General features: G+C 40.7%; 1 protein-coding gene across 9 annotated transcripts in view; it reads left to right on the top strand.

Annotated features, from left to right (window-relative positions):
• MGMT (O-6-methylguanine-DNA methyltransferase) overlaps positions 1 to 19,428 on the top strand; it is a 416,384-nt gene extending 396,956 nt beyond the window's left edge. For all 9 annotated transcript variants that reach the window (XM_075612234.1, XM_075612239.1, XM_075612238.1 and 6 more), the window contains one exon: positions 18,257 to 19,428. In XM_075612234.1, the coding sequence (XP_075468349.1) occupies positions 18,257 to 18,385 (129 nt within the window). In that variant the 3' untranslated portion in view covers positions 18,386 to 19,428. The remainder of the gene's footprint in view (positions 1 to 18,256) is intronic.
• The last annotated feature ends 227 nt before the right edge of the window (positions 19,429 to 19,655 follow it).

Below are 19,655 nucleotides of genomic sequence, written 5' to 3'. Positions count from 1 at the left end.
AAAACAAACTCAGAGGCCTGAGGTCTAGAACTCAAGTCTCGACGATTAAATGAAAGAATAGCGAGGTCACCTACAACCCAACCTCGCTTTTATAGCAAAGGAATTCCATAGTTTCTACTCTTAGATTTATGACTTTGACTTGTCAGACCCAGACTCTAAACCAGCCAGTGTAAAACAAATGAACACATACTTGAAGAAGCCGTAACCGTACCAAATTATCTAAGGAAGGTCTTATGAGATTAAATGCTAAAAGGACAGGTCTACAATTAGGGGATGAACTTTAAAACCTTAAAAAGCCCCAGGACCATATTTATATTATAAAAAATATTTTAGGATGTTAGCCTCGTTTCTGATAGAGCTTTTTAATAGTTTTGAGAGGAGAACAGATTCCGGAACAGATGGCAAAGGCAAACATAGTGATCATCCACAAAGAAGGTAAAAACCCAATGTTCTGCGGCAGCTATAGACAGATATCTTTATTAAACTCAGACCTAAAGATATATAGCAGAATCCTTGCAAACAGATTAAGCCCGATTCTCTCTGGTGGACGATATGAACCAAATCAAAATCCAAAATGGAACCAGACAAGGTTCCCCACTTTCACCCTTGTTTGTTTGCCCTTATAACAGAATCACTAGCAGCAACAATTAGGAGAAGTCCTAACATACAGGGTATAAGGATAGGAGATACAACATACAAATTGTCACTATTCGCTGATTATGTAATCTTGACCATTACCAACCTAGTGACATATCTTCCCAATGTGCAGGCCCCAGTCTTGGTATTTGGGCATATTCGTTACCAAAGACTACCAGTTACTCTACAAACATAATTATCTAGATCTGTTTGACAAAACTAAAAAAAAAAAATGAAAACCTGGAATAACTTGCTGGGGCGTTTTATTGCAGTTACAAATTTACATCCTACCCAGGTTGTTGCATTATTTTCAGACCCCAACGATTCCATCCCACTCAAAGCTATCAAAGACAGCTAAAACAGGATTATGTCATTTATTTGGCACAATAAAAAAACAAGAATCGCTTGTTATCTAGAAACGGGAGAATCTTCACATTCCCGGACATTAGGAGTTATCTCTCAGCACACCTCAAACAAATTATATATTGGCATTCAAAAACAATGCTCCATGGATGGGTCAACTTGGAGAACATATTCAGCAAACCAATGGGTCTTCCATCCCTGCTATGGACAGGGAGAGAGAACATTCCAAGACCTCAATTTGAGGCGGCAGTCATCAAAAAGAAATTAAATATTTTGACCACCACAGAGCCAAATGTCAGTTGACCCTCCAGCCTAAATCCCCTATTTGACAATCCGAGATATAGCCTGGCCTATAACACAAGCTCATTCCATAAATGGAAGAAGGGCATTCTTGATCTAGGGAATGTGTTAACCAAGGGTAAAATATTGAAATTTGAGGAATTCTGTAAAAAAATATATACTCTGATGAAGATAGAACTATTTAAATTTCTTCAGGTTTGTCATTTTATATTCCGTTTCCCCCCTAGTGGGGAATTTCCAAATCCTACACATTTTGAGGGACTATGTAGAAACATGTTCTACCAGAAAGGATTAATAACTACTCTTTACCATGAATTAGTTCCCCTGTGGAAGAGTTCTGTTAACACAAGTATATGCGGCACTGGGCAAGAGATTTTCAAGTAGAGATATCAAAGGATGATTGGGAGGACATATGAGAACGCGGCAATGACCTCTATATGCACAGCTAAAAAGGAAAATATTTATAAGATCATTTATAGATGGTACCTCACGCCCAAGAGGTTAAGACAGATCAATGCCGGAAGGGTTGTGGCCATATTGGGGATAGGACACATATCTGGTGTGTTTTGTCCAGTGATCCAGAAATTCTGGGTCATGGTACAAAAGTTAATTGAAGAATCAGTAGGGGTGACAGTGCCATTAGAGCCAACGACTGCAATATTTTCTAAACCCATTGAAAATGTGAACCCTCTCATGCGCAAATTAATATCACATATCCGAACAGCAGTCAGGTGCTCTATTTCAGAGGCCTAGAAAAAACTCACCCTCCCCCCCCATCCAAAAGGCAAGTTGTTTATAGAGTTAATGAAGTCCAATTCATGAAGAAACTAATGTTTTGTTTTTTTAAAGCACACGCCTAAGAAATTTCACAAAAATTGGGAACCTTAGAATAGCAGGTGACAACTGAATTGATGGACACAGGTGGGTGACTTCCCCGAAGGTGGCGAAGGGGTGACATACAGGCTGTACCAAGGGAATTGCTGAGCTTTGAGGAGTGCTAGATGTGAGTCTATATGGGAAGGTGTATAAAATGTTCTAACTGTGTTTATGTACTATTGCCATGTTACATCGGAATGTTCGTACTTGGTACCTCTTCCCCCCCCCCCCAACTCCTTTTTTCTGTGTCCCTGTCCTCCTTTATGAAAACTTCAATAAAAAACAAGTTATGAAAATAATTAGTATTGAAGACACTATTTACAGTATGACCTGTAAGTCCAGCAACCTTGTTAATATTATTCTTTGTTTGGCGAAGAGAAAGGAAAAACTCACTATGATTTGTATTTTTAGTTGTTGAACCCTTTGGGCACCGGATGCACCGCAGCACCAGAGTGCAACAGCCCCTCCGGCAAAGAGCAATCACGTGACCATGACATCCCTTAACCCGGAAACGGAAGAGATGGCCTCCTTTTCCATTTCCTGGTATTACAGGTCACATCATGTGCTCAATATTAGCGCAGGATATGATCTCCCCTGGAAAACGTGCACTCTAAGGACATAACGTACAGTAGTCACTACATCATGGGGCCCCTGAAGTGCCAGACTTCATGACGTAGTGGCTATGTCTTGGGTCAGCCAAAAGGTTAAAAAAGCAGTTTGCACTATTCATGTTTTTTTTTGTTTAATCTACAGGCCTGGAACTGTGGGGTTTCCCGGAGTCAAACGCTGCTATTTTCGGCTCATTAGGACCCCTCAGTTCCTGAAATACTTACCTGGTTTAAATCTCCTTCCAGAGGAAACAAAATACTGCCAAATTTCAGGTCAATATGAAGCCTCATCATCGGAACTTGCAGCCTCCTATTGGTGAAACAAAAAACTTGCGCTCATAAGTGATCCGTGATGGGTGATAGTGACTTAGATAAAGGTTATATAATACAACCTGATAAAGGTGAGGTTTTGTGCTGCTGGTCAGTTAGGATGGCTCAAACACCAGGCTACATGGAAACAAAGAAAAGACAGCGCAAAAAAACCATAGTGTAGTATATTTAAAAAACTATTTATAGAATGGGGGTGAGTATTGCACGTACATCAGTATAAAAGGTTAATAGCATGACATGTTAGGGACATGTTACCACTCGGCGGGGACAGCAGGACACGAACACGGGTATCTTGGTTCAGAACCACCGCCTGGAGCTCCTTTAACACGCGGGAAGGTTCCCCAACGCGGAGCTGTTCACATTGTTCCTGGATACCAGCAGCTAGAGGGAGGACGTCCAAGATACCCGTGTTTGTGTCCTGCTGTCCCCGCCGAGTGGTAACATGTCCCTAACATGTCATGCTATTAACCTTTTATACTGATGTACGTGCAATACTCACCCCCATTCTATAAATAGTTTTTTAAATATACTACACTATGGTTTTTTTGCGCTGTCTTTTCTTTGTTTCCATGTAGCCTCCTATTGGACAGCCATTTTGTAAACCAGGAAGTGATGCCGTAACTTCATCAGTACGTATCTTGAGAACCAGGAGTGGGGGGAGGAGGAGCTAAAAATAGTGAGGTTCAGCTCTGGAGGACCGCCTTGTTCCAATACTGTAAAAAAATAAATAGGGGTTAGGGTGAATTACTCTTTTAAATGGATAAGCTAAGGATTACAAGTCTTACTAAAAACTGTACCTGATGCGTGATATATATTAAAGCCAGGCATCTCAGCGGCTTCCATTAGGGGACGTCTGATCTATATTTTGACAGCTTTGGCAGTATTCTCAGAGTACGCACTCCGTCAACCATTGTAACAGTATGGTCAGTTTTCAGTTTGCATCAAATTGAAACAAGCTCAGCTCGGGAGATGAACACCATTCTGTTTTATCCTCAGATAGAACTTGCTAAATGCAGTTCAAAGGCAATCAATACATTGTGTAGATACTTCTCCCTGCCTTTTTTCACCCAAACAAAGGCATTATTGAGGAGTTGGTTTATTCACATATTGCCATGAGCGTTAATGGTCACCCTACTTTTGTTCTGCCACTCACCTAGAAGGCCGTGGATAAAGATTTAGCATCATGTTCTAAGTGTCAGGCCTGTCAGTAGTGCTGAACCATATGACCAGAAGAAAAAACGCACGGGGAGCTATTGATTACAGCTTCTCAGTGTCACTTGTTCACCAGGATTTAGGTATTGATGAGGCTGCAAGTGAAAACAAGCTCTGTCCCTTGTGGGGCCTCTACCCAGAAGAACAAAATGCAAAGTTGAAGAAAATATGCAGCTGGTACTAGAATCAGAGGGATTCCATTATTGATTGAAAGGTTCCTTCATGTTATTTTTGTAAGAGACAAATCTATGGGTTTGGAAGTTTTTTGTATTTGAAAAAAGGCTGTGTAAATGATGGATTCATGTATTGGATGAATTAGATTTCACAGCGTGAGCATTTCAGTGCAGCTGTAATATTGCCAGCTCCTAGGATATTGATAAAAATTACATTTTATGCAGCATAGACTTTCAAATAGTGAAGTAGGGTAATATTCACCTAAAACAGCCTGAGGGCTGTAATAAATTTTAGTAGGTTTAATTGTTTTAACAGACTGAATCTTTGCACCAGACGTAGACCCAACTAAACTGTGTTCAATATTTTAAAATTACAAATCTTTTGTCCTGTATAATACCTCCTTTAATAACTTCCCTGTGGTTTAACATTAGTTAATATTTTCCATTGGTTTTATGCACCTCTGCATTGCTAACTGATTATATCGGTATAATCTAGGCCGCCTCTTGCATTGTATCCTCATGCACTTAGCATCTAACAAGAGTATGTTTGTTTAACTTTTTTTTCGAACCCTTTAAATGCAAAGTATTTTACAAATTATACGGCTTGTCTGTCCAGTGGGCCCCTGGCAAGCTTTATGAGGTTTCAACATGGCCTCAAACACTGCCAAAGCTGACTGGACATCCACAAAACAATGTAACTACAGAACTGGCAGGGAGGGTGGAAAAGGAGGGGTGAGGAGACAGGGCAAAATAAGTCAGACAGATATCTGTAGGTTAGGACAGCGGTGCGCAAACTGTGGGGCGCGACCCCCAGGGGGGGCGCGACACTGCCGACGGGGGGCGCGGGGTTTACAGAGGCCCCGCGCGCTTCCTGAAGGCACCTAAATTAAGTGCCGGGGGAGCTGCAGGGCCTCTGTAAACCTAACTTACCGTGGCTCCGGCGGCTTCCTCCCTGTGTCGCCATGGCAACGCGGCGTCAAAATGATGCTGCGAGGTCATGTGACGTCACGTTGCTATGGCAACGTGACGTCATTACGCCGGAGCGCGGGTAAGTTGGGGTTGGGAGGGGGGCGCGGGAGTGAGGGGACAGCCGGCAGGGGGGCGCAGGGAAAAAAGTTTGCGCCCCCCTGGGTTAGGAGACGGCTTGCTTGCTTGCGCAGCCATCACGCAAACTAAGAGAATTAACTAACATTGGTCAGGTGTCAGGATATCCCAGCTTCAGCACAGGTGGTTCAATCAGTGGCTGAAGCAGGGACTGTTTGAGCCACCTGTGCTGTAGCTGGAATATTCTGAAAACCTGTTGGGAGGGCTTAAGGACAGGCGTTGAGCACCCACTGGTTTAGGAGGTAAAGGATTAATCATATTTGATTTGCAGTAGGTTGCCCAAATAAGCAATGCCTTCTTTCAGTTGTATTAATAATGGTGAATGGTAACTTTTGTACGGTGTACTTTGGTTATATCGTTTTGCAAAAATATTTTTTTCATTTACTGTATTTATTGCAATTATCTTTAATATCGTATCCAACAATTACCTTGTGTTTTACTTGATTGATTTTAGAAATAATTTTGTAATTGGGGTCACAAATTACTATTATAATTCACTCCAAATTGTGTGTTAGTTTGCTGAATCTGATTATAGTACAGAGAAATGGTACACCCCAGAGTTTTTATGATTATAAAATAGATCAATATTGTTAGAAGAAATCTTCTTCTGTGATTTCCTCTGTGTATTCTGACAGACTTGTAAAGCTTAAATTCTATACAGGAACTAACTAATGATATGAAGATTGAATTTTTAACATAACCCAGTTATATGGAATAATTTTATTAGTTAATGAACATTTAAAACTGTGTACACTTGATATTACAACACCTACTGTATTTTGAAAAGTGCAAAAGTCATTGAAAGGATCTCATTTGCATTTCCACACCCACTATACCTGCTTTGTCTTAGGCCACACATGAGCGTGGGTAGGCGCTATGCGTGCAGAGACAAAAAATGTTGTCTTTGTCACGCGATGGGCCAGTCACGTGCGCGCTCCTGCCAATGAGGGCGAACCACACACGTGATATCACGGGCACGCCGCCCCGGCATGCCCTCGCCACGCCCACCCATCGCGCAACCCTGCAGGCCAGGAATCGCCCGTGCTGCAAGCGAGCGTGATGTCACGGCGCTCCATCTCGCGCTCGCGAGCTGGCAGCGTGGAAGCGGCCTTACACTTTACTGTTATCATCATCATTTATTGTTTGAGTAAAATCACGTCTCCACTTAAGGGGGCATCGCAATACTTTACAGTGAAACAAATTAAAATAATATACAATTGTTTTGTTAGACAGGGAAAGCCAGAAGGAAGAAGTAAGTTTTACCCTGAGTCAGAAACAGTGGTAAGGTAGATCTACACCTGAGCTCTGTTCCAGAGCGTGTTCCAGACCTCTGAAGCTGCACACGAGAAGGCCCGCCCAGCGTGGGGTGCCGTATCCTTGGCGTGGAGAGGCGACTCCCCCTGAGGACCTGAGATCATAGCAAGTATCCCTCCGCTCTTTTAAATGAGACAGCAGATAGGCTGGTCCTTGACCTTGCAAGGTTTTAAAGGCCATTATGGCCAACTTGAACTGAACCTGGAAGATCACTGGAAGCCGGTGCAGATCCCGTAAGATGGGAGTGATATACTCAAAGCGAGAAACACGTCTCAGCATCTGAGCTGCAGTGTCCTGCACAAGCTGGAGCCTCCGCATCAGGCACACCGGTAGTCTCGCATATAAAGCATTCCCACAGTCCAGCCGCGTAGACACAAAGGCATGGACCAGTGATTCAAGGTCCATACATAACAGGAGTGGACAGAAGCTCTGAAGCAGCCTCAGATAAAAAAACAGAATTAACAACTGAGGCCACTTGGGCTCACATGTTGAGACTCTGGTCAAAGAGGATGTTGAGGTTTCGAACCTGGGACACGGGCAGAGACTGTACTCCATTGACTTGCCCTAAGGCTGACTCTGTGACTGAATGCTAGTTACATTGAGAACCAGAAGTGGTAAAAATCTGAAATAACTAACTTCCATGAAGGTGTGAAATCTAAACTAGATCTTAAGGGTTAAAAAGTTAAATATTACAAACCCACATTGAATTTTGTCATCATTCAATTTTCGCATTATTTAACATATTTGGTTCAAACTGGCAAAATATACTTGATTGCTTTAGATGTTTTCCTATTCTATTTAAGATAGTACCTTTATTTATTTCAAACTTTTTCTAACGCACTACTCACCAAGAAAACTCAGTACTAGTGCACATGTAGGAACTTAGGGTGGACTCCTATCCCTGACCTACAACTGGGACCCACCAAAACATATAGGGGTACGGCGAGGAAGACCAACAAAGGAAGACCAACAAAAACAGTGCATCCTTATTTCTTAAAGCTGCAGGGAGCTTATTCCACAGTCTTGGGCAGTCGTTGCAAAAGACTCCCTCCTTTATCCTTCAAATCTTGCTCAAAATAGGCTTTGCTACTGTATGTGTGTTGGCTGACAACACACATTGTTCAAGTGATTTATTTCAAGCAATGATTGCCCAATTGTAGAATAAAAATGTTTACATTTCTAACTGTAATTCGTTACCAGATATTCATTTGTTCTACATTCTAGTTGGGCCTTATCCATTTCCACTTTTCAGTCTGTCATGCCTCTTTTCCAGATCTCCTCCGCTCTCAACACACAGGCCCCTCCTACTGCTATCTCAACATGGAGATTCACCCAACTCCCACTACTTGCTCGTTAGCGCTGTATCATGCCTCAACTCGCATTCTCCCTGACAACTCTTTCCCCAGGAAAGGAAGCAGGTTCACTTGGTGGAACGTCTCATTATTACTAAATATGCTTTAATATTTGGTTCTGATTTGTTAGTTTAGTGGCTATGCCATGGCGATAAATAGATTACCCATAAAATAGTTTTTCATATATAGTGTGTGTTCCACTACAATAATATATATGGCATCCATGGTTAATGTCTATGCATCGGTTTTACTAGATATATCAGTATAATGAATAATGCAAAACCTACCCAACATTTGATCGCTGCTTTCTTTTCATATTTAGAATACCGTTGTGTCTCTCAGGGGTCTTGAAAAGAGAAAATTGGGAACACAAAGCACTATACCTAAGAACCGTGAAATACTCATTGTATTCATAGTGACTAATGCCTGTGGGATCAGTCTACCTGTAGAGTGGCAAATCCCTAATAGGGAATAGGGAACAATTTAAAAAGTACAGTGCGCTACTATAGTGATCCTCTATTGTTAAAGTAACTACTTAGTTACCCAAAAACACACCTCTGGGATAAAGTATATATAACAACAACCTCTGATTGTTGAATTGGCGTCTGCAGCTGTTAAGTGCGTAGAGGCTCAGCACCCCTAGATAACAGTGAAACAGAAAAAAACAGCGCAAATGCAATAGTGAAGTACTTTCAAAATAGTGTATATTATAAAAAAGTAATAATATCTGTGTACATCAAGTTAAGATAAAACAGGCATGTCATGCACTCAGGCATATGTTACCAGGCACCGCTCGCCGTAGAGAAAAGGAACACTCCTGCATACGGTCCCTCGGATGTATTACAGCTGGATATTCAGGGTGGGTGTCTGGATTCGGATAGCTAGTCCTGTGCTTGCATCGGAGGACCTCCCTCCAGCGTGTGGAAAACCTCCGTCCAGCTGGTCCGTGAGGTCGGGGGAGAACTTGCAGAAGCTGTAGGAGCCGCAGTCCGGCCTGCAGTTCAATTCCTCCGCGCGGCTTCACGACATGCCGCCAAGTGAGAACAGCTGTCACCTAGTAGTGACGTCACTCGCGATAGCACTGGGCTTCCGTAGAAAGGTAGTAACAGTGACTGAAGGTACCCGCAGATAGTTCAGGAGTCACTCGTGTAGCGTTAATCCTACGCGTTTCGTAGCCGTAGCCACTTCTTCAGGGATTGTTAATAGTTGTGGCCAAAGGTTATTTAAACCCCAGGAGCACATCTGGTTGGTCAAGTGAGACAGCACCCGAACCCAATCACATTCTCAGTCTGTTCATTCACACCCCATAGTGAACGTCCAGACTATGCATTAATCAGTGAGGGGATGAGGTAATGCCTCCCACTTAACCATTCACATGCTGCTTAGACATAATTTAAAACATATAGTATAATATTAAACTAAACCTTTTAATTAAAACAACAACATAATGAATATACATACTAAAAAGCAGACATATAATTGTAAGTTGAGTGGAGCTCTGAAATAAAATAAACATCAATTAGCATAGTAATTACACATAAGGTTTAACACATAGATTACATATAATATGTGAACCTAGTCGTAGTACTAGTGTAGAAGACAAAGCACAGGAATGTCACAGAAAATAAGCAATTAATTTATCAGTAGAGACACCATAGGTTTATGTTTTCATTCAGACCCTTAGGGGTCAGGGTACCGAGTTTATGAATCCAGAATGTCTCTTGTATAGAGACATCCTTGCTTCTGTCTCCTCCCCTTCTATTTCTTGGAACACATTTAATCCCACATTTAATTACTATATGTTTTAAATTGTCTAAGCAGCATGTGAATGGTTAAGTGGGAGGCATTACCTCATCCCCTCACTGATTAATGCATAGTCTGGACGTTCACTGTGGGGTGTGAATGAACAGACTGAGAATGTGATTGGGTGGGGGTGCTGTCTCACTTGACCAACCAGATGTGCTCCTGGGGTTTAAATACCCTTTGGCCACAACTATTAACAACCCTGAAGAAGTAGCTATGGCTACGAAACGCGTAGGATTAACACTACACGAGTGGCTCCTGAACTATCTGCGGGTACCTTCAGTCACTGTTACTACCTTTCTACGGAAGCCCAGTGCTATCGCGAGTGACGTCACTACTAGGTGACAGCTGTTCTCACTTGGCGGCATGTCGTGAAGCCGCGCGGAGGAATTGAACTGCAGGCCGGACTGCGGCTCCTACAGCTTCTGCAAGTTCTCCCCCCGACCTCACGGACCAGCTGGACGGAGGTTTTCCACACGCTGGAAGGAGGTCCTCCGATGCAAGTACAGGACTAGCTATCTGAATCCAGACACCCACCCTGAATGCCGAGCTGTAATACAACCGAGGAGCCATATGCAGGAGTGTTCCTTTTCTCTACGGCGAGCGGTGCCTGGTAACATATGCCTGAGTGCATGACATGCCTGTTTTATCTTAACTTGATGTACGCAGATATTATTACTTTTTTTATAATATACACTATTTTGAAAGTACTTCACTATTGCGTTTGCGCTGTTTTTTTTTTCTGTTTCACCCTAATTGGGAATGGCTGCTTGTAGGGCTAGAAAGGTTCGTCTCCCAACCTCACAAATAGCAAAAAGTACTTGGCAAAGTGAAAGTCCTCCTTGGCGCCAATACAATCTTGAATGTGGAACAGTCCAAGACACTCCTTAGATTGAAGCTGATTCAGACAAGATGTGGAATGATTGTAACTTCTTGTTATAGCTACAGAATGAACAGAGAAAAAAAAGCACATACTGTTGTCGCTATAACATTCAAACTCCTAGTGTGCCAGGAGCTCTTAATAGAAACTATTCACACATGTTGCTGGATTTAACAGGGACAATCCCATCTATCAAGCGCTGTATTGGACTTGTCTTTTGAAGATCTTAATCACTGCATACACACCATTCTTACTGTCTTTCTGTTGCAGTATTTCTCCTATTCTCTGAATATAATAATAGCATGTTCTTGTATAGCGCTGCTAGATTTACGCAGTGCTTTACAGAGACATTTTGCAGACACAGGTCCCTGCCCCGTGGAGCTTACAATCGATGTTTTTGGTGATAAAGTGACTTGCCCAAGGTCACAAGGAGCTGACACCGGGAATTAAACCAGGTTCCTCTGCTTCAAACTCAGTGCCAGTCAGTGTCTTTACTCACTGAGCCGCTCCTTCTCCTTCCTGAACAAAATGTTTCCACCCCCTTTTCTTTTACTTGGGTACACATGATGAGGCCGTATTAAATGTCTCCAAATGTGCAGACTAAAAAACTTTCTATGGTGGGTTATTCTTCTATGACAATGTCAGACACGTAAATGCTTTGTGGAATGCGTTCAAAAAACCCATGCAGAACTTTGGAATGTATTGTTGCCAAAAATTGCTGAAGAAGGTAATTGGGAAACTAGCGATTGGATTTGAAACACCAGATCCCCCAAATCCTGTGTGATAATGCAAATGGTAGATATAGCACTCACCAAGTGGCTGGCAACCCACTGTTGGCCATGTAGACCACTCTATCATCCACCATTAGTTGCCGATAGAATATTGTATAGGACAGCTATTTAAGCTCGAGAACTTTAGATACACTACAAGTTAGAAAACCTTCTTCTGAGACAAAGTGAGGCAGATCTTTTTATCAAAAATTCACAATAGGTCCTTTGGTAGAGAGAAATACAACAATGTTGATTCATAATACAATAAATATGAGATCAGTAGAAATGTATAATTAAACTACATTAATCAAATCTATTTTTGATACATTTTGATGGAAATGCATGCCAAGTTTGAACGAGCTGTGTGCGATTAATACTAAGGGGTGAGCCGATGGAATAAGAATTACATTTATTTACATGTGATTTATATTCTGATTTATTAAGCTGCACTCCTCGTTGTATTGGAGTAAGATCTATTTGTGATAGGGGCTGCAGTGTTGTGGCCGTATAAGACTGCATACCAATATGAAATGGTTTGAGGTTGGGAAGACTGATGTGTGGTCACAGCACTTGGCAGTATCAGGCTGCAAAGTGGGGCCAAAAATGACATTTTACAGAGCAGACTTGCTTTGACCTGTAAGCACATAGTGATGTGTACAGTACAATGTTCACTGATTGAGAAACCTCATCAGCCTTATCATAGATACCCACTGTTATTTACCTGCAACATATCATTGCCATGAACATCCAAACACTAATGGTCACAGGTATAGGCAAAATAAGCCTAAAACCTGCTTCAATAGTTCAGTGGGTCCAATACATTTTGAATTATAATGACTTATTTTTATTCCTGCCTTTTAACATTTTTTTTTTTAATTGCCCAATAGTCCAATATAATTTTAGGGCAGTGTAGTCAATGCAAAAACATTTGTAAGAAAATACAAAAATAAAGTCTGGAAAATATTAAGTGCAGTTTATTTTTCTTACCCGCTCTCAGTAGATCAATCAATAGCAAAACACTTTTTAACCAGGACATTTGCAAACAAACATACTTCTGTATATAAGTGGAGTGTCACGGCTTGCAGTACCCCCAATCCTTTTTTTTTAAGCAAATTGAAGGAAATCAAAGTGCTTTACTAATAGTCAGATCTTAGTTTTTTTAATGTCCTGTGTCACATTTAATTACTCAACGGAAAAAGTTATTACTTTGTACAAAAGAATGCAACAAGCCCCATAGAAAAAAAAACAACTGCACAAAATCAATGTACTAAGCAATAAAAGACTAATTAACCCTTTCAGTGACATGGGGAGCATACCGCGAACCCCTCAAATTGTCCCAATGCTACATATAAAAAAAAAATTAAGAGGAAACAAATATACAAAATCATAGTGTAACCCCAAATTGCAAAGCAATGTGCATGATTCCACTACTGGATAGGGCGATATTCTATATAATCAAATATGGCCGTTCAAGCTTTTGTCCGAAAATCCTCATTGAAGTAGATTAGTAGTAGAATAGATTTTTCGAACTGACTCATCGGACTATATAGAATTTGAACCCCTTAATATATATAGTGAATGTCCCTCCCCCCCTCCCTGATCTCTCTCCCCCTTATTATTCCACAACCAGTTTATTTGTATTATTGTATTCCCCCCTTTTTTGTTTTTCTTTTTTGGATACCCTATTTTTTGTATATTTAATGATAAATAAAAAAATTAAGTAATAAAAAAAATATACATAGTGAATAACATCAAAAAAAAACTATATACCAAATCCTCTTAGTTGCAAAACTCATGCAAAAAAAGTGGTGTATAAGAACAGTTTAGATGCACATTTAAAACAATAGTTTGTGATGCTGTTTTATTGCACCAATATATAATTTATTAAACTGCAACACTTTGATAAATAATCCCAATCGGTACATAGACTTTTCCTGTACTTATATTCCTGTATAGTGCCCACTATCTGCCTATCGTGATTTATGCTTTCAGGGCCTCTACCGTACAAACGTCTCTTTTGTGAGCTAGAAGAGCATCTTAACAGATGCCTTCGGATACTTTTCATCTACTGACAGAGGCCAGACACACCTCTCCCCTCCCCATCAAATCAAATATTTGGGACCTGACTCATATCAAACTCATCCATCACTGATGTCAGTTAGTTGTATCGTTATGATGAGTAAGTGCAGAATACCCTATTCCTTTAGAAAGATATACTCATGTTCAATGTCCTTTGTGTACATGGCTTTCTGCTACAAGACAGAAGGACTCATTTTTTCCCCCATTCATCCCGCCAGGAAAATTATTCACGTTACTGTATGCCCAAATATTAGCACAGTAAATAATGAAAGCTTGCGCATCAGACATCCATGCATTCTCTTCCCTAAAACTCACTGCAATTGCCTCTTTTATTGTAAATAAGTTCAGATGTGCAGAAACTACAGGAAATTAAAAAAAGTACATATTATTAGTTTCATACAGATAAAATACTGGTGCGTATTCAGCACCGCTTGTGTATTTGTTTCATAATATCTTTCTGATTAAAAGCTATATTCACCATAAATCAATCTCCCTGTAGAAGCCCGTATGAGTTTAACTCGAAGAATCTTGCCCACTAAGCATGTCCTGCTCTTGAACATTCTCAGGTCACCATGGTAACTGGGAGACTGCACTAGGCTCCAAGACATCTCCATTTTAACTTCCCACACACGTCATTTTTCAAATGCTTCTATCTCCTGAGCAGAGCATCAGATTTTACAACTATTGACAGCATTGGGAAGGGCAAGAGGAGATCTCCTAAAGTCTCCTTTTCGATTGGCCAGCCCGATCATTCCTAGGAAATGATCACTTGTTTACGATGCTGCAGGGACGTCAAAAGGTTGATAGAAAGGTTTAAGATAGGGGTGGTAGCTTTACATAAGAAGAGATGAGATACATTAACCATGTGTTTAAAAAAAACTGTTTGGCAGGCAAAATTTCAATCACATGGTGGGTAAAAAAAAGTGTCAACAACCCTCCACCGTACAGTGTACAGTAAATCAAAATACGCCTTGTGAGCACATTCACATGTCTCATACGGTCTGCAACCCTGTCTTTCACCATTATCTCTTAGCATACAGTGCTTCCACTGCAGCCAGGGATTCTGGGTAATGACATGCAAATGAGCCCACACTGGCACCTTTTGCTTCTTATTCATTTTAACATGGAACCCTATAAGATTATGCCTGCCGTATTACACAACTTTTCCAGCACAGCCCAGGTTAAAGAAGTGCATGGGCTGTAACCCTAGTGAAGGACAACATTTGGAAACCATCATTACCTGGCATTGGATTGGGGGAACTCTTTTACGTGAAAAAGGGGGAAAATTAAATTTTCAGCAAATTATGAGGGAATCTGCCTTGGAAATAGGCAGAGTCGGTCAGAATGATGGACATGCCCATTTTGGACTCTCCATATCCCTTGACAATTCCCACTTTGCGAGCTGCGTAGGCAGCAGCGAATTTCAAGATCCGACCCCCCTAGGCACTTACATGTGGCGGCCGCCTCCGTGCTGCCGCCGTCCTCCTTCCGAATCGCAGGGTCACCCATGTGATGTCTCACGGGGACGCATTGCCATGGTAACGTGACATCATGACGTCATGGCAACGAGACGTTGTATCTCATTGGTGACGTCCCTGCGATTCGGAAGGAGAAGGAGGGGGGCAGCAAGGAGGCGGCCGCCACATGTAAGTGCGTTCCCGACAGGCCCGAGAGTGCGGCATCTGTATATGGGGGCGGACATTTTTGCCACCCCCACATTTTGCCACTCGAGGCCCGGGCCTGAAAGGAAATCCGCCACATAGGAGCTGCAATAAAATGACAACACTTTCACCTTTAATAATATTTCTACATCTTGTTTGAGATTAATACATATTTCAATGGGACATACGATCTGTCTTTTGTTATGGGCTCATATAGTACTATACCATGTAAATAATGCAGGCGCCGTTTTAATCTTGTGCTAACCTGGCTTGTGTTTAGCATACAGCCATGAGAACATTTGACCTTCTTAAATAGACTGGAAACAATATTTTATACGTCTATTTCTCAGAGAAAGAAAAAAAAAAAGAGGATTTATTAAGTATGAAGAATATTATCAGGATGATAAAAGAAAAGACTCTAAATAATTCAAAATAAAATATGCTTATTTTATACATTTGAGTTGAATTTTTAGTGTCTGGGTGAAAATTGCTTACAAAAGATTAAATCCGTGTGTAAATTAAGACACAGCAGCCATTTCAGGAATGGACGTAACGAATGACTTAGTTCTCACTTCTGTATTCGCGCTTTCTGAGCCTTCTATCCACCGAAAGTCTGTCGTTTTAAAGCATATTGTAAAGAAATCTGCTACTCTGGCTCACCTAGCTTTCTAGTAATAATGAACAGGTGGTCATAATTTGCAGGTTTTACAAGTAAATCATAGGTGCGGCACTAAATTCTTTGTTATATTCCATAGGAGGTCCAGGCACCAGATGGTAATTTAGGGAGGACTATTATAGGGAAGAAGAAAAAACTGTGCTTTAGGTGAAAATCATTGGTTACAAAACCTGCCGTGAGTGTGAATAGAGGTATCAATGTGGAGTTCGGGTTTTCTGTCCGGTCTTGTGTTATTTGAACACAATATATCCTGCTGTAGGAGTCATAGGGGTTTAATGATTAGAGATTTTCCCAATTATGTCACTACAGGAATCATTTCTCAGTTTCCATCATTTGGAGCAAAACCAGAAAACAAACATCTTCATAATGCATCTCTCAAAATGCAAAGTAGGATTCTACTATCTTTATTTAGAAATACTCTTTGCTTTTTCTTATTATTTTTATTTTTCCAGTTGTGGATTTTCTCTGTTGCCCATATATTGAACCATTTTAAAATCTCTACTTGTACCCTGGAGTTATATCGAGATTTAGAAGATCTTTTTTCCCCCCTCTCCCAGAATTTAAAATGGCTGCTGTCTTTCGCACGTAATAAATAGACAGGAGTCGCTGTGGCAACCGCTAATGTCGGTGAAAACAGAAATAGGTGAAAACATGGTCCAAAAAGAATAGGATTTTGGTAAAATAAGATAAAACATTACGTTTATCTTTCTTATTTAAAAAAAGTATACGTATATATCATATTGTTTGCTAGTCCTTTGTCTTGTATGGTTTACAGTACGGAGTTCGGCGTCTCTATGTATTGATTTTGCCTGCTTATTTTGACCTCTTTGGCTCTTGCAAAGTGAACTGAGCAGTGGAGATTTTGGACTAGCTTCAAAAATATATGTTTTAACTTGTGGGCATTGCAACAGACAGGCATTCTTCTCTTCTAGGGAAAAGGACAAGTCGCTATGTAGAATTGCAAAACGCATATGTAGGGAACAGAAGAGGCAGTCTGCGTTCATGTCTGAGCTTCTGTTTATGTGACAGCCGATTGGGGGAAAATAAATAAATCAGATCTCTATCAACATTTCAGTCAGAGATATCTGCAGAAAGTGGGGAAGGCTAGAAAGATAAATAGGGATCTGTAAAGGTAATATTTTACACCGTGTAACTTTATTACAAGACAGGACAGTGCTGATGTGTTGAATGGAGGAAACACTCATGTTTTTTTTTTCTGCCAAATGGGTCATCTATGCGTTGACGAGCTTTCCTGCAACAACGCGACTGAGTCACGGATTGAGCCACCTGTGCTGAAGCAGGGATATCCATAAAAGCTGGCCTGTTGGTGGCCCTTGAGGACTGAGTTTGAGACCCCTGCTTTTCACCTTGTTTTAGTCTGTCTCTGCTTATACAGCTTCTAAATGGATTCATTGTGTCCAAATTAAATACAAAAGCATGAAATGATCACCTATTCTTAGGACTATTTGCCTAGTGACATAGTACTGGTTCCCAAGGCAGTGCAGGGCTTAACAAAATCCTAGTTGTTATTTTTAATATATGTTTTTTTTGTGCTCAAACTCAACAACAAGAAATTGTTTCATTAACACCTTGAGTGTGGTATTGCCCCTCTGGCATTTAAGGGGTTAATAGTGTGGGTGTGGGTTGGGGGAGGGGGATTATTTTAGGAGATATTAAAAAATAATAGCATTGCTCAGAGTTAATGTAGCTAAACATATAAGATACATTCCTTACCTACTTAGAATCGACCAAAGGTGGATCTCACAGGGCTTGTGTCTTTTTTTTAACTGAAAATGCCATGCAACTATGTAGATTGTAAGCTCTTTGGGGCAGGGCTCCTATCAGGCAATGGTTTCTTTTGTTGAATGTATTGTGCACTTCCCTAGGTTAACTATTCTATGTTAAATCCGTAAAGCGCTGCATAGATGGTAGTAACTGTATAAATAAAAAAAATGGTACATTAATTTGGAATTATCCAACTGGAATGATCACATGGGCTCTTTGCTTTACTTTATTGTGTGTTCTTTTTGTTCATTACATTGATTAAGACAAAAGTACTCAAAATATCAGTTTATATTTCACATCACTTATATATATATATTTTGTTTTTGTTTTTTAGCTCCCCATTATAATACCATGCCACAGAGTGATCTGTAGCAACGGCAACATTGGCAACTACATGGGCGGGAAAGGAAATCAACTGAAACCGTGGCTCTTGGCCCATGAGAAGCTCCTGAAAGAAATGTGAACATTTTCATGCATTTCACCCAGCAGCCAAACCATATGACCAAACATACTATGCCAGGAGTGGCCAACTCCAGTCCTCAAGGGCCATCAATAGGTCAGGTTTTAAGGATATCCCTGCTTCAGCACAGGTTGCTCAATCAGTGGCTCAGTCGAAGACCTAGTCACTGATTGAGCCACCTGTGCTGAAGCAGGGATATCCTTAAAACCTGACCTGTTGGTGGCCCTTGAGGACGGCAGTTGGCCATCCCTGCACTATGCCATTGCAAGCTTTCAAATCCCGCAGTAGAATTTAGGAAAACGGTCAATATGTGAGTGACACAAATCTAACACAACGGCCGAAGTTAAATGTGTGGTGGGCCTCCTATATTAAAAAATAAAATAAACAGCTGAATGTGTCCTGAGGGACACAGCTTGTGTGCCCTATCTTGTTTTTACATTTTACAGCAGAATGACGACATCAGACTGTGCCTGTTGTGCTCCTGTTTTGTTCCCATATCCAGTCCTGTTTTGTTCTATTTTTAATGCCCATTGAAGCAGGGAGAAGCGAGTGGGCGGGGCATGGCAAATGGGAGATTCAACTGCCCCTGTAAGGAAGCATCTGCTCTACAGAGGGGACAGCCGGCAGTGTGTACACATTGCGTGTTAGTTGAGGCAAAATAATATGTAGAAGCTTTAGTACAAGTACTCCCTATTCCTGCCGTGCTTTGTGTTTGTCCAAAGTACAAAACCTGTACGTCTGCCAGTTTTGGTGCCCAAACATTCCTACTTACTCTTTGATGTTTCAGCTATTGGAACAATGTTTCACGCAAGTCGTACTTATATATAAAAAAAAAAACACCCTGAATAATTTGGAAGGAAATGGCTATTGTAACGCTGGTTCAGAATTTTTTTTCTTACCTTTTAGATCTTGCGAGATGTTGAAAAGATACTCATAACAATTTTGGTTTCCTTCATATTTTGCCGTTCTTTCCTGCCAATAAAAATAGCATTTTGTACCGAATAGAAGTACGCTGCATGTTAGTTCAATAAAGTGAGTTATTAGCACATATTTCTCCTGTTTCCTTTTTGTGCATAATGAGTTCCAATGTTTACTTGTTTTGATCTTTATTTTAATTGTTGTCCTTACATTGTTATGCAAAGGTATAAAATCACTTGGTTCGTACGTAAATAATCTTACGGAAAAAGTGTAACAAAGAAAAATAAACTTTGCTGTAATCTATTCTGAGCTAGATAAATGTGACATTCAAAATACAGATCTTCTTGCTTGCTTT

The sequence above is a fragment of the Ascaphus truei genome, chromosome 8 (assembly GCF_040206685.1).
Source record: "Ascaphus truei isolate aAscTru1 chromosome 8, aAscTru1.hap1, whole genome shotgun sequence".
Lineage (NCBI taxonomy): Eukaryota > Metazoa > Chordata > Amphibia > Anura > Ascaphidae > Ascaphus > Ascaphus truei.
The sequence above is the reverse complement of the archived record's forward strand: the minus strand, read 5'-3'. Positions and strand labels throughout refer to the sequence as shown.